We start from the raw sequence: 13,334 nt of genomic DNA, 5'->3' as shown, positions 1-13,334 counted from the left end.
ATCTAAACAAGGGCAAGGGCTTTCTCTATAGAAAATGTAGCGGTCATGACATGTCTTTATTTGTTTTTTTAGAAAAGAAAAACCTTTGGACTGACTACCATTTTCCTAGGACTTAATAAATAGGCTGGTTTGAGCTGATTACCATTTTCCTGGACCATGCTACGATTATTTACTGGAGCTGCAGGTCTGCACTCTGGAATGTTTGACGTGCAATGCAGGCCCAGAAAAGGACCATGGAGATGGAGCGTGGAGAAAGAAAGCAAGGGTTAGACAGGAACGTTGGAGGTACGGCAGTAAGATCCTGGGCATTGGTTGCTCATCAGAAGTTCTGTACAAATGGAATTTAGTTTATACATGTAATTGCACATCAAGCCTGCTGAGATGGGCAACCCCAGCGACAAAAGGAAGAATGGTCCAGTCACTCTTAAAAGATAACGGAACTGGCATGGAGAAGTTCAGATCTGAAAGTCTGGTAGCAAAATTAGTTGCATCGAGCATATGGACACTAGCAAAAAATCCTCATCCTTGTACTTTTCTGATCAAGGTTTGCAAACATATCAGCAACTGATAAGTTAATGGGAATAAAAACCGAATATGTATATTAAGGTCGGTGTCAGTCTAACAGGCTCTGTTCCAGCTGATAACTGCAACGAGAACATGGACAATACCAACCAATAAAAAATAAACAAAGAATGCCAAGCACCAAAAAAAAAAATGAATCCAACTTTTGGTAACGGAATTTCCGAATCCATCACAGCAAACTATATGGGAAAAAGGATAAATACAACTCATGTTTCTTTGCATATACTACCTGGTACAACTATTGAATAAATGTGAAAAAGGTCTCCACCTGGGCCTGATTAGGACAGTGCAATCATGGCCCATTGCACGTTGGTAGGCCGGAAATCTGGTTAAATTCCTGGCCCGCCGCACGTGGACTGGGCCGGGATCAGGCTGTCCCAAATACGAGGCCAATGGACCAAAAGGAGAAGACAGTGACAGATGCGAATCTGATAAAAGTTTTTTGGCATTCATTACATATATTTTGTCACACTCCTAGTGGCTCACCCCAAATTATAGTAGAGCGCTGACCTAGGGAAAGGTTTGGTCATCAACAATTTCCTGGGCTGAAGCCCAACGGTAACCTGATATACTCATTGCTTTCAGTTCTGAAGGTAAACTACTTCCTGCAACCAATTCGTCCAGTCAGGCCAACCAAAAAGAAAATAAAAAAAAGGAAATAAATGAGTCAAAGCATCTAGTTGGCCTATACCTACCTCAAACTAACAGCAATACCACACAATCTCCGCCATAAATCTCATGGACTCCAACTGGTCATACACCCTCCAGGTAAACCGAAGCATGCTGTTTTTGTCCTCGGAAGCTTTTAAGTAGTTTGATAAGCTCATATGTCCGCACATGGTGACCTAGACGGAGGCACAACTCCAAAGGGGTCAATCCATCCTGAAAGGAATTCACCAACAAAATTATTACCCATTTAGCAGAGAGTACTTGTTTCAGAAGAATATAGGAACATTAGACTGCTATAATGCATCCTAACTACTATGCAAAAATACAATGACAAAATTGGGGTGACAACATGATGTCATTTGAGAATTCAGCGAATGTGATTCACAAACAATTCAGTTCAGCCTCCACAAATGTGTTCTTACTAAATCATTTGAGAACTGTTGAATATTCGCTTTACTTACTTTGGTTTTCAGAGTTCTATCAGCACCCTTTATTAGAAGTAGCTTCACAATGTCAGTCCTCTGTGTTTGTACAGCAAGATGCAAAGGTGTCCATCCATACTGCAAGTGGCGAAGCTACACAGTTAGTCCAACTAGCAGAAGAGAAAATGAAGCAAGAAAGTTTCAGAACTTAGCATACATCGTCTGGATGGTTGATGTCAACATTGTACAGCAAAAGAGTCTTTATTGTCTGACTGCATGCTGTTTGGACAGCATAATGCATTAGGGTTGCACCATCCTATATCACCAAAATTGTGAAGTTGGTGGGATTAAATCAGCACAAGTCACAAGAAACATAAAACACATGGAAAATAAATCTCATCTATAATATTGCATCAAACCAGAGGGAATCGAGAAGCATGCCAGTTCATCATCACAGCAATGATGATTATAAATAAGACAAATGCAATAAACTTTGGCATACAGAAATGGAAAAGGCAAATACTCAAAGAGCCAACTTTCAGATCGATGCACCAAGGGTCCTAAAGTAATGAAGACAGGTCCAAATAACACTGCTTGCAAATAGGTTCCACATAAACAGTTTACAAGCACGTTAGACAAGGTCTGCACTCACTTTATCTTGGATGAATGGATTTGCTGAGTTCCTTAAAAGATAGTTGATAATAGCAGCCTTCTTTGAAAGAACTGCTTTGTGAATTGCTGGCAAACCATCCTAAGGGAACCATAAAAAGGTGAAATCAACGGTAATGATCCAAAAAAAAAACAAAGAAGTCACATAAAGTAAAAAGTAAAACAGTAGCAATTACCTTATCAAGCGCATTTATGTCCACATTATGTTTTAGAAGACTATCTAATAGATAGAAATCCCCAGATGCAGCAAGGGTATGAAGTGGAAGCCATTTACTCTACATGGAATAGATAAAAGATCACATTACACAAGAAACTAAACTTGAAATAACAAAAATCATAATAAACCACCATAAAAAAATCATCATAAACCAGGCTAAGAGGCAAAAGATCCACACATCTTAAGAAGTGAGTATAAAAATAAAAATCTCCATGGTTCTCATGAGTCATGACTCAGAAAGTAGCCGCTACCACACATTAATATTGACTCAACAAAAACTGAACTGTTATGAATAGGGATTGCTTACAGATGCAGCGGCTTCCAAATCAGGCACTCGCTTATTCAGAAGAATCTTCTCCTCATTTGAGAATAGCTTCTGACGGTCTGAAGTATAAAAGAAGTAATTGTTATGCATAACAATTAATAAACAAAAGAATGACATAAAAGAAAGAACTAAGTCACTCTTGTCTAGGAATTAGTGAAAGTTGTATCGAACTAAACTTCTACTTCATCCAACTGGCAATATAATTTGCAACGCGCTATTGATAATATCTGTTTCGGCATAGATTGCTAAGGTATGAGTAAAGAATTGGCCAAAGCCATTTGCAGTAATATAAGAACCTGGCAACAGGAGTAAAAGCACACGTATACAATTGCATCACCACTGAAGGAGCTATAACATGGCTATTGAATTTTATGTAAGCTCATGAACTGCCATGATTCTATCTGTTGCAGTTTTATTGGTGGATGCAGTGAGTTTTGATACTGAATGGTCGGTTTAAACTACTCTTTATTGTAAAATCCAAACACAAAAATGCTGATCGGTGCAGCATTTCAGTATCATAACATAAAGCATGTCATCAGAGCTCACTTTTGGGGCTCTTGCCGTCTTCCATCTCGCCCTGAACATACTCCCGACTGCTAAAAAACTCCGAAATGTCCTCAAGGCTGCCAACATCCATCCCCATCCTCGGGTTCTTCGGGGCCACACGCGTCCCCGGCTCCGGCGGCGGAGGCTCCTCCACCTTCTCTGCCGGTGGAAGAGTTCTCTCCAGTGGCCCCCGGTATACGTTAGCAACGTGCTCACTCTCCGCTTGCAGCGTCCCCTTGCGGTACGCGCGGAATTCATCAGGGGCGACAACGGCCGGGGGCGCCCGCCGCTCGAGGCGACTCCCGAATCGCAACCCATGAGATATGCGGCGCTTCTCCTTCTTCGTCAGGTTGATCTCCTCCGCGGCATCCCTCCACTTCTCCGGCACCAGGCTCGAACCGTAGCTGGCCTCCGCCCTCCGGCCGTATCGGGAGGCGCTCGGAGGCGGCGGGGGCGAGGGGAGGTCGAGGTCCGGTTCCTCGAAGGCCTCGTCGTCAAACACGAGGCAGTCCCCGATGACGACATCCTCGTCGTCGTCGACGGCAGCGACCGCAAAGGCAGAGGAGAAGGCTGGTCGGGGAGATGGGGATAAGACGATGAGTTTTGGGAGTTGATGGCGGGGGCGAGGCGAGGAGGTGGCGAGAGGGTTTAGGGTTTGGATCGGGGAAGGGAAGGGGAGGAGGCGGCGGCGGTGGTGGTGGGAGTGGGATATGGCAGCCGGCGTCATGGCGTCGAACCCTCTCCCTATCCGTGCGGTGAGACCGTCCCGCGTCGGAAGCAGAAAGGATTGACCGGTGGAACCCGACCGGTCGAATGCTTGGTTCTATCTTTTTTTTTTTTGAGGGGAGAATGCTTTGGTTCTATCTGGGTTAGGATTTAGCCAATTAGGCCCAAAAGGTCACGATGCAGGTGGGGCGGGCTCTTAAACGAGCCCGCATGGCCGCCCCGCGAAAAAAAAAGCTCTTATGGCCAATGCGGTCCAGCTGCAAAAATTTCGTGGCCCAAATCTTATCTAGGCCCGTGAACAAAACGAATAACCCTCATGACCCGCAAAGAAAAATCTCGCAGATCCGCTCCGCTCGGCCGCAACCTCCTCCGCACCGGCATTTGCTCCTGCTCCTGGGAACCATCCGCAGCACAAGGGGAGTACGGCGGCGCTTACTCGGGGGACGCCGCCGATCTGCTCTACGGGTACGGCCCCTCTTTCTCGCCTCGATCCTCTCTCCCTCTGTTATTTGCCTTTCCATGCGGTGGTGGTGGGCAAAGGCCATGGGCGCACATCAGAATTCATGTCAGGTCGAGCAAAGCCTTAATCGCTTGCTGCCCTCACCTAGTTCCGCATCCATGTGGCCCAATATTTTCTTGATGTATTCTAGTCTGATTCTTGATTGAATGTGTTCCAAATCTCACGTGGAGGGAGGAATAATATGATTCACAATTTTCATTATTGCTTGATTAAATCTTTAGGTGGAACGGCTTGCTGCCTATGTGGTATTCTTTTTTTTTCCCCTTGTTTCCTCGTGTGATATGCTTGCATCTCATAATGTTCATCTTTGCTGGACCAGATGGATGCGGCTGTGATGGAACCGTCAAATTAAAACTCTAAATTAAGCGTAATGGCCGTCATTTGAACACATCGGGCGCATTAGCTTAATGGCTTAATTTGGCGATCCTTTTCTCAACCCACGGCCCGATCGAAATAACACCGGTAGTCCCACGCGAAGGTGGGCGCAGATGGTACAAGCACGACATAATAATTGAAAATACAACAACGCGACACAAATAATACATAACTTCTTACAAACCAAATTCAGATACAATAATTTTATAAACCGGGTTTAAAAAATATACTTGATATACAAGTCTTCCAACAAATAAAACTAGAATTTACACTAGGAAAGGACTATACTACCCCTAGAGGTTCTGCCTAACACCACCGATCGGACCGGTGCGTCCCACCGGTCAGACCGGTGTGCATGGGTTCCCCACGTATACACCGGTCAGACCGGTCCTTCAGACCAGTCAGACTGGTCTGAACAAAATTGAGGCGACACACTCTGCCCTTAAGTGTGCAACCTGCCGACTTCATAGTCTACTGGTCTCTCTCCACAACTTCCCACCCCTCTGCATCTCGGCGGATAAATTTGACGCAACAGGGGCAGAAATCGACGTCGGGGTGCCCTGAAACAAATTAATCGTGGCAACAACCCTGAGCAACTAATACTCAGCAAGACTTACCCGACCAGTGGGTATAAATTAGCCCACATATCTAGACATGAAAGGCTTTTGGCTGGTGGTTATTTTGCAGAAAAGCGACTAAAGTAATTCCTTACTTTCAGTAATTTAGCTCCACATTCTATACAATTAACTCTAATCTAATGTTTGCATGAATCAACTATAACAAACATGTTGGTGCAATCAAATAATAATTACATGTGTTCATTGTCATATTTATACATATCCTCCTCATTCTATCATGAGACTACGATGCAACAAAGAGATCAAGTCTCTCATAACCGCGAGACACGAGACACGGTGAATCGATTTGATTTAACCTTGCAAGGTGGACCTAACCAACACGGCACACAAAACCCCGTCGGACCCCACGCATCAACCTTTCCCCTCCCCGCCTCGAACTACAGGAACCAGCCCAACGACATATGATCAGCCGAGCTCAACGCGAGACCACCAAAAGTAAAAATATGCATCCCTAATTCTCCGCGACTACTCGACTCGCCCCAGGAGTTGGGTGCGGGTTCCTGTACTTTCGAAGCAAAGCAGTACTCGGCTTACCGGTTTCGACTACCTCCTACTCCCGGCATGCGCCTAGTACAATTCAATCCCCGATCAGCACTGCCGAGAACGACCGGTCCTTAATCGACACGAACGGGGCTAAGACACCCAGGAACCCTGTCCTGCTGCCATACCTATATATCATCATCATTCCCTGTCCGGTCTCAAATTTCCATTCCTTCCATATCAAATACAATACTCATGTACTGGAATACGAATATATCCTATCTCTCGAGAGTAACCGGAAATTACTCGACTTCTAAATATCTTATATCTCGTGAGTGACAAGAATTCACTCGACTTCTATCGAGAACCATTAAGCATAGCACTTCTATCGTCCTATACATACTAGTATAACTCAAGGAAGTCTAGGAATCATGCAACTAGGATTCCAAATAGTTCCTAAACTTAATGCACAAGTAATTAAAACATATATAGGTGTCATAATTTGAAATAGTATGATGTGCACCGGGGCTTGCCTTGCGTTTGATGCTCAAAACTGGGGTGAACTTGGCCTTGGGCTGGGGCCTCATGCCTCTCCTCCTGCTGGGCCTGCTCTAGTGGCTCCAGTGGCTCCGCAACCACCTCGTACACCACCTCCTCTGCCGCGGCTGCTACACATGTGCACATGCATATGACATGAGGAATGCAGGCATGATTTGCAAAAATTATAAGTAACCGATACCCGAATTAGTTTTCATTTATTTGCACTAACTATCCCTTACTAACCCCTCTCAGCCACTGCCACACCGGTCAGACCGGTATACCAAACCGATCAGACCGGTTTGGCTTGTGTACGACTCAAGACCAAAAATCCGGAGTATTCGGACACCTACTCGGAGTATCCGGACTCCCAAGTCCGAAGTTCCGGGTCTAAATCCAGAATGTCTAAACCACCACAAACCCGGAGTATCCAAACAAATAGCCGGACTGTCCGGACCCCTACCTGTCAGACCGGTCCACCCGACCGGTCAGACTGGTCCTACCCAGATCAAAACCTAGGATTCCTTGGCGCGGCAAAAATCGCCCACCAACTCCAAACCCTTTCTAAGAACTAGTTCAGGGGTACATGTGAATGCTTTTGACTAGAGGAAATCACCTAGAACCCCCTAGGAAAAGAGATCGGCCGACACAAGTGTATATACCTTGAGTGAGCTCCTTTGTGCACAAGAACTTGAATCCCGGCCACCCCAGGGAGGAAATCATGGAGAGAGTGACCCACCACGCCGATTTGATCCTTCCTTGGACTTGGAATCAAGTGGAAAGGGTGGATTTGGGAAGGTTTGGGTTTGGGTGAGGGGGAGCTCGGGAGAGAGCGTGACCTGAGCGTGGTGAGGATGAGTGAGTTGTTGAGAGAGAGAGGTTTAAATGTTGTGGGGCTCCTCAAAACGGTTCAGCCTAGTTCAACCGGTCAGACCGGTCCAGCCTGGGCCATCCCAAGTTTGGCAAAGAATTCAACTATTGGTTTGTCATATCGATTTGAGATTTATGTGTCGTGATTAGCCTTAAGTAAAGGTGATTAACACCTGGGTGTTACAGCAGCTGACGGATGCGATCTGTTGGGCTGGCACTCCTCCTTGCAGTGATGGAGGACAGGGAGGAGGAGGACACTGACAGATTGGAGCCTGCAGTTCGACCGGGTCATGCTAGATTGGATCAGCAATGGGGATCGCAAATAGGTCGAGTTCACCCAGTCAGATTCCAGCAAGCAAGTGGGCTGCATGAGGGCTTTGCGGGTCTGCCGCAAAGGCCACAAATTAGTGTTGTCCATTTTTTCAGAGATTGCGGCCAACCGCCAGCCCGCAAAATTAGTTAGCGACAGAATTTGTGGGTTTGCGGCTACCCACAACCCGCCCCACCTGCATCGTGACCAAAAGGGTTGACGTTCACGGTCCGAAAGGACGATAGGTGCTCCTCCTCTTTGAAAAAAAAAACGAAGAGGGCTTTCAACTATTTTTTTATGGGAAGATCAACAAGTAGTTAAAATATCCACAAAAATATAAAAAAAGAGCTGCGGACTTGTTAGAGCGACATGAAACCATCGGCTTTTCCATTTCTATACATCAGCTCGACACCATAAATTGTATTTAAGTCTTATCTCTAGTGTAGCTAGCTAAATTTTTTTAGCATGCATGGTTAAACTTGTTAGTGAGTGATGTGCACAACATGCAATGTGTAGCAATAACTGTACGTGTGGTAGAACTTTAAAGTTGAAAGGTGCTTATATGTACAAGTGCTTAAAAAGGAAAAGTTTGACGCATTATTAAGCACCAATATATTAGTTCAATTGTTCAAATGTGGTTTTTAAAACGATGGTGCCCAATGTGAAAAAGACCAGTCCTTATAGACCACGTGGCACTCCTAAAGGTAGTCCATAGCATTGTGCAACCAGTCCATATAGAAAAGATTCCTAAAGCAGTCTTTAGCATTATGGCCTGTTCATAAGCAATAAAAATGTTTTCTCTCTCTTCTTCCTCTTCACTCTACGCACGGGAAAGGAAGATGCCTGGGTTTTACTTGGTTTTTTATTTGATAGTTGTCCCACTTATGAAGACCATATAGATCTTACCATTATGTGCGTATACAAATAACTAAGAACCACTATGTAGGACCTATCTATAAGGACTACTTCATACATATACATTGCTCATGCCCTTAGGTAAGAAAATCAGCCATGTCTAAGCACCGGTACAAAGGTACACATCCTATATCCACCTTATATAATGAGCAGTAAGTGCATATGATGTGGCACAAGAGTTCGATTTTCTTACTTATTACGCACCATGTCTATAATAAAGCTATTCCCAATACGAAGTTTCATGGGTTTCATGTTCATTAATTAGCAATGCCATATAGAATTTTTTGATGACATGACATCAAATTTCAGAAGAGAGAGGAAACTAGTATAGACGGATACCAACTCTTGTTGTGTCATAGAATTAAGAGCCTGTTCGGCTGATATGATCAACAGTGTGGCTTGGCTTATTTCGGCTTATTTCCTCTCACACAATACTATTCATTCTACCAGCCGAGCACTATTCATTCTACCAGCCGAACAGCCTCTAAATGCTATGGGACTGGGAGCCTATGAAACCACATTATGCATTGTAGAGGTAGTTTCAAACACCATTTCATTTCTGTGTTGCATAAAAGCTTATGTGGCTACCTTAAACATCAATATGAAACACTCCACTGGGATTATCCTAAGCAAGCATCTCCATTGTAACACCATGTATACTCCCCCCCCCACCCCCCACCCCCAACACATACCCCTTGCCCTAGGTCCGCCCTGCGTAAACAATGGTACTCCATCCATCCCAGAATATAGCTACCTTTAGACTTTTCTGAAGTTAAATATTTTCAATTTTGACTAGAAATAGCAAAATAATCATAGAGGCTAATAACATAAAAATTACTTTAGTAGATTTATCGGGAAACTAACAATACTAACATGTAACGTTTTCTATTTTAAATAATTTATTTTTAGAGACATTGTTGGTCAAAGTTAAAAAAAATCAATTTAAAAAAATCTAAACGTAACTATATTCTGTGATAGAGGGAGTGGGCAGTTTTTGCAAATTGTAGGCAGTTCTAACTTTTGCAATCGGGAAAGAAAAAAAAGAATGTACCCAAGTTGTTGGTAGCTACGAAGAGATAATTACGAGACATATGTGTGTATATATTCAGAGTTTGAAATGAATTTCCATCATAGAGAGCCATATATATCTGATTGATCCGTACGATTTGTGTGTATGCAGACATCGACTTGTTCTTTGTCACGCATACAGGTACGATTTTTGGATCTGTACTGTTTAGATGGACCATAAAATAACGAATCATTCCATGTACTAGTGTACGTACAAAAATGCATATAGCTAGATTACTGCTCTTGCATACTTGCATGCCATTTTGAACTATAAGGGAACAGGATCGCCCTAAACAGGCCAAGTTTCTTCTTTGTTCCCGACCCAATATGCTATGTACTTAGCAGGGCTTGCATCTCCTGCATACGGTTGCGCGCTGACGCTCGACGATTAAGAACCAAGCAAAGGGAATAATAAAACCACATAACACTACTGTTTCCTCATATGAGCATATGGTAGCTCAATGACAAATGTAAGAACTGTAGGAACATTTTCCTGGAAGGAAAAGAACAAAAGTCCACAGCTAAACTTACATAAGAAACAATCCAGATTCTTGGCATTTAACCCAAACCATGTCGCGTGATACATGATATCAATAATCCACATACAAAGCCATGATCCAAAATGACATACAAACCACAAGAAATGATCAACTTACAATACCTTAGCAAATCTTTAATTTGCTGGGATTCAGATGACTTATACTAGCTACACTCATAGATGAACACTAGCTATGTATTATTAATTCATATGGAGCAAAGCCCCGGGAAGGCCGGCATCAAGAACAAGAACAAGAACGACCAATGTAATTGGTCCGATTTATATTATCAATTCGCTGGATGAAATTTCGGCCTGCTAGAGACACCTCCCTCCATACCCAGCACTCCTAAACAATGCCTGCTTTATCTCGTCGGTGCTTATTACTTGCCTCTTCCCGTCCTCCTATCATAAATTGACAACACAAATCCTTGTAAAACATACTGGTAGAGATAGATTAATAAGGTCGATGAACGTTGCACGCATCTTCTCCTACGTGCAGCTGTTTTATTTCGTGTTTTTTCCCTATAAATACAAATTTATTATGGTTCTTTGCCTCAAAATGCAAGCTATGCATGGTTCTAACATCAGAAATCTATCCCACTTATTACATTAATGTCTAAAAAAAATCAAGCTAGAGCATATATGTTGAGCATATTCCAGATCAAATAACCCCATGATTACTACTTACTTGTAAGCAAGAGGCCTGCATGCCAAAGTCGCTGAAGCAGCTCACCACGCACTGCTCGATCTCCAACCCCAGCACCTCCAGCGCGCTCACCGTGGACAGCAGCACCCCGGGGTTTGTGGAGCAGCAGATCTCGATCTTCGTGCTGCCGTTGCCCCGCTGCTCGACGTCGAACTGTGACGACCCACATGGATCAAAAAAAAAAATCAGTAGCTCATCAGCAGCTGGTCTGCTGGTGTGTGTGCATGAGAGAGAGAGAGAGAGAGAGAGAGAGAGAGAGAGAGAGAGAGAGAGAGAGAGAGAGAGAGAGAGAGAGAGAGAGAGAGAGAGAGCACAATCAATGTTGCTGTGCCCTACAGTCGAGCTAGATATTGATCGGGACTCGAGAGAGTGTATGCATGTGAATGTGAGAGGCGCGTGGTGTGTGTACCTTGGTGGAGTTCCTCACCATCATCTCATTGTTACTGTTGGACGAATCTTTCAAGGTATTCAGAAGGTTGAGGTCCTCCGGCGAGGCGCCGATCTCCTCTTCGAGGGCTTTGATCCGCTCTGTCAGCTCCTTCACATAGTCAATGGTGTCCCCAAGAATGGATGTCCTGTCCATCTGATGACGAGCCGCGGCCATATATATGATCGATCGGTTTTAGTCGTCGCTACTCACAATCTCACATACATGCATAATGAAACCTTAGCTAGAAATTAAAGCTAGTCGATCAATCGATGGGCCGGATGCTTTATTACCTTGCTGATCTTTGGAACAACGGAGCGGAGCATGGAGAGTCGGTCGTTGAGCCGCTTCCTCCGGCGCCTCTCAGCCATGAGATTCTTTGACGGCGCGCCGTGGAGCTTGCTCCTGTGGTGTGGACCGCTGACACCCCTGATGGCCGCCATCTCCGTGCTCTCGCCGACGCCGGCGCCTCCTCCGAACACGAACGTCGGGGAGCGCCCGCCTCCGTGGCACTGCCCCTTATCGCCGCTCGTCTCCTCCTCCACCATGGCGTCGTGGAGGGGAGCAACGAGCGTCTGGCCGGGCGCTGCCTCCCCCGGGGCAGCGACGGAGCTCCTGTAAGGGTTGCACACCTCGCTGAGGCAGTCGAAGTTGAACTCCTCGTGCGGGTGCTGCGGGGGCGCCGCGGGCGGCATGGGCGCCAGCTCCTGGAACGGCGGCAGGTCCATGCCGCCGCTTCTGACGTCGGCGCCGTAGAAGAGGAGGTCGCTCATCATCACGCCGCCGCCGGCGGGGTAGCCTTGCCACGGCGCCGCCGCCGCCGCCTCCCGCCGCAGCGACATGAGCTCGTCCAAGAACGTCTCCCCGTCGAGCTCCATGCCCGGCCGAACTCTCCTCCTCGCTCCTCCCTCGATCTCACGGATGCTAGATGCTACCCCGCGCGCGCGTCCCCAGTAATTTCCTTGCTCTATCTAGCAATCGCCCAGCAGCTACCCCGGCCGCACAAACCCTCACGCTTATAAGAAACTGAACGCGGCCGTCGGCCGGTAGCGCCCCCACATGCCCAACTTGCAGCGCGTGTGGGGGTGAGCAGCCCGGGAGGGGGCGGGCACGGAAGCAACCTGGGAATTAATCCCCGGCGGGGCCGGCTGGTGCGTGTCCTCCGCAACCTGAGCGACAATTATTCCTTGGCAATGACCACCGGCCGTCTGGTGCTCTCGCGGGCGCGTTCAGGCGTATCGCGGCGCTCGGGGCATGGGCACAGGAGGGGCATGGCCACCCACCCGGTGGTGCCCGGCCCGGCGGGTCGGTCACTCTGGAAGTAGCAAAGCATGGGCGCCTAAGAATGGAATGGAATCTGCGCATTAGTTTAATCTCCTCGGCGACATTCGGTTTCAATTATCGGGGCACGTCGTTTTCGCCTGAAATCTGCAATCTCGCGGCGGAGGCGGCCTTTTCTCTTTTTAAATCCCCCTCGTCGTTGGCGGCGTTCGGCCGAGGTCTGGAAGCAAATGGAATTTTTAGTCCTAAGTTAATCGGGTTGTCATCGGGCCGGCGGAGACTTGTCACGGCCACCTACTACAGCGGCGACGGCGAGGCGACGAGCGTCAAAAAAGGGGCGGGCTAGGCGCCGTTGTTTAATGCAAGATTCCTTGGCCGTTTGACGAGTTGGTAGGTACGGCCGCCGGATGGGGTGGCGCACGGCCCACCGGCCGTGAGCTCACACGCCTCGGCCCTCGGGTCAGGTGGCGACGTCGCGGGCGCGCGCCCGGCATGTCCCGCTTCGTCCTCGAT

At 46.5% G+C, this 13,334-nt stretch overlaps 2 protein-coding genes across 2 annotated transcripts; both read right to left on the bottom strand.

Annotated features, from left to right (window-relative positions):
- Positions 1-725: 725 nt before the first annotated feature.
- LOC120691838 (ankyrin repeat domain-containing protein, chloroplastic-like) lies at positions 726-4,226 on the bottom strand. The gene is made up of 8 exons (XM_039975035.1): positions 3,431-4,226; positions 2,867-2,943; positions 2,519-2,617; positions 2,326-2,424; positions 1,891-1,989; positions 1,713-1,811; positions 1,278-1,464; positions 726-1,187 (listed from the first exon to the last, which is right to left on the bottom strand). The coding sequence occupies exons 1-7, from the start codon at positions 4,155-4,157 to the stop codon at positions 1,336-1,338; spliced, it is 1,329 nt and encodes a 442-aa protein (XP_039830969.1). The 5' UTR covers positions 4,158-4,226; the 3' UTR covers positions 726-1,187; positions 1,278-1,335.
- Positions 4,227-10,396: 6,170 nt separating this feature from the next.
- Positions 10,397-12,660, bottom strand: LOC120692190 (transcription factor BHLH3-like). Its single transcript, XM_039975436.1, has 4 exons — positions 11,834-12,660; positions 11,523-11,696; positions 11,096-11,266; positions 10,397-10,809 (listed from the first exon to the last, which is right to left on the bottom strand). Exons 1-4 carry the CDS (start codon positions 12,416-12,418, stop codon positions 10,723-10,725), a joined length of 1,017 nt encoding a protein of 338 aa, XP_039831370.1. The 5' UTR covers positions 12,419-12,660; the 3' UTR covers positions 10,397-10,722.
- Between the last annotated feature and the right edge of the window lie 674 nt (positions 12,661-13,334).

Source organism: Panicum virgatum, chromosome 9N (assembly GCF_016808335.1).
Source record: "Panicum virgatum strain AP13 chromosome 9N, P.virgatum_v5, whole genome shotgun sequence".
Lineage (NCBI taxonomy): Eukaryota > Viridiplantae > Streptophyta > Magnoliopsida > Poales > Poaceae > Panicum > Panicum virgatum.
The sequence above is the reverse complement of the archived record's forward strand: the minus strand, read 5'-3'. Positions and strand labels throughout refer to the sequence as shown.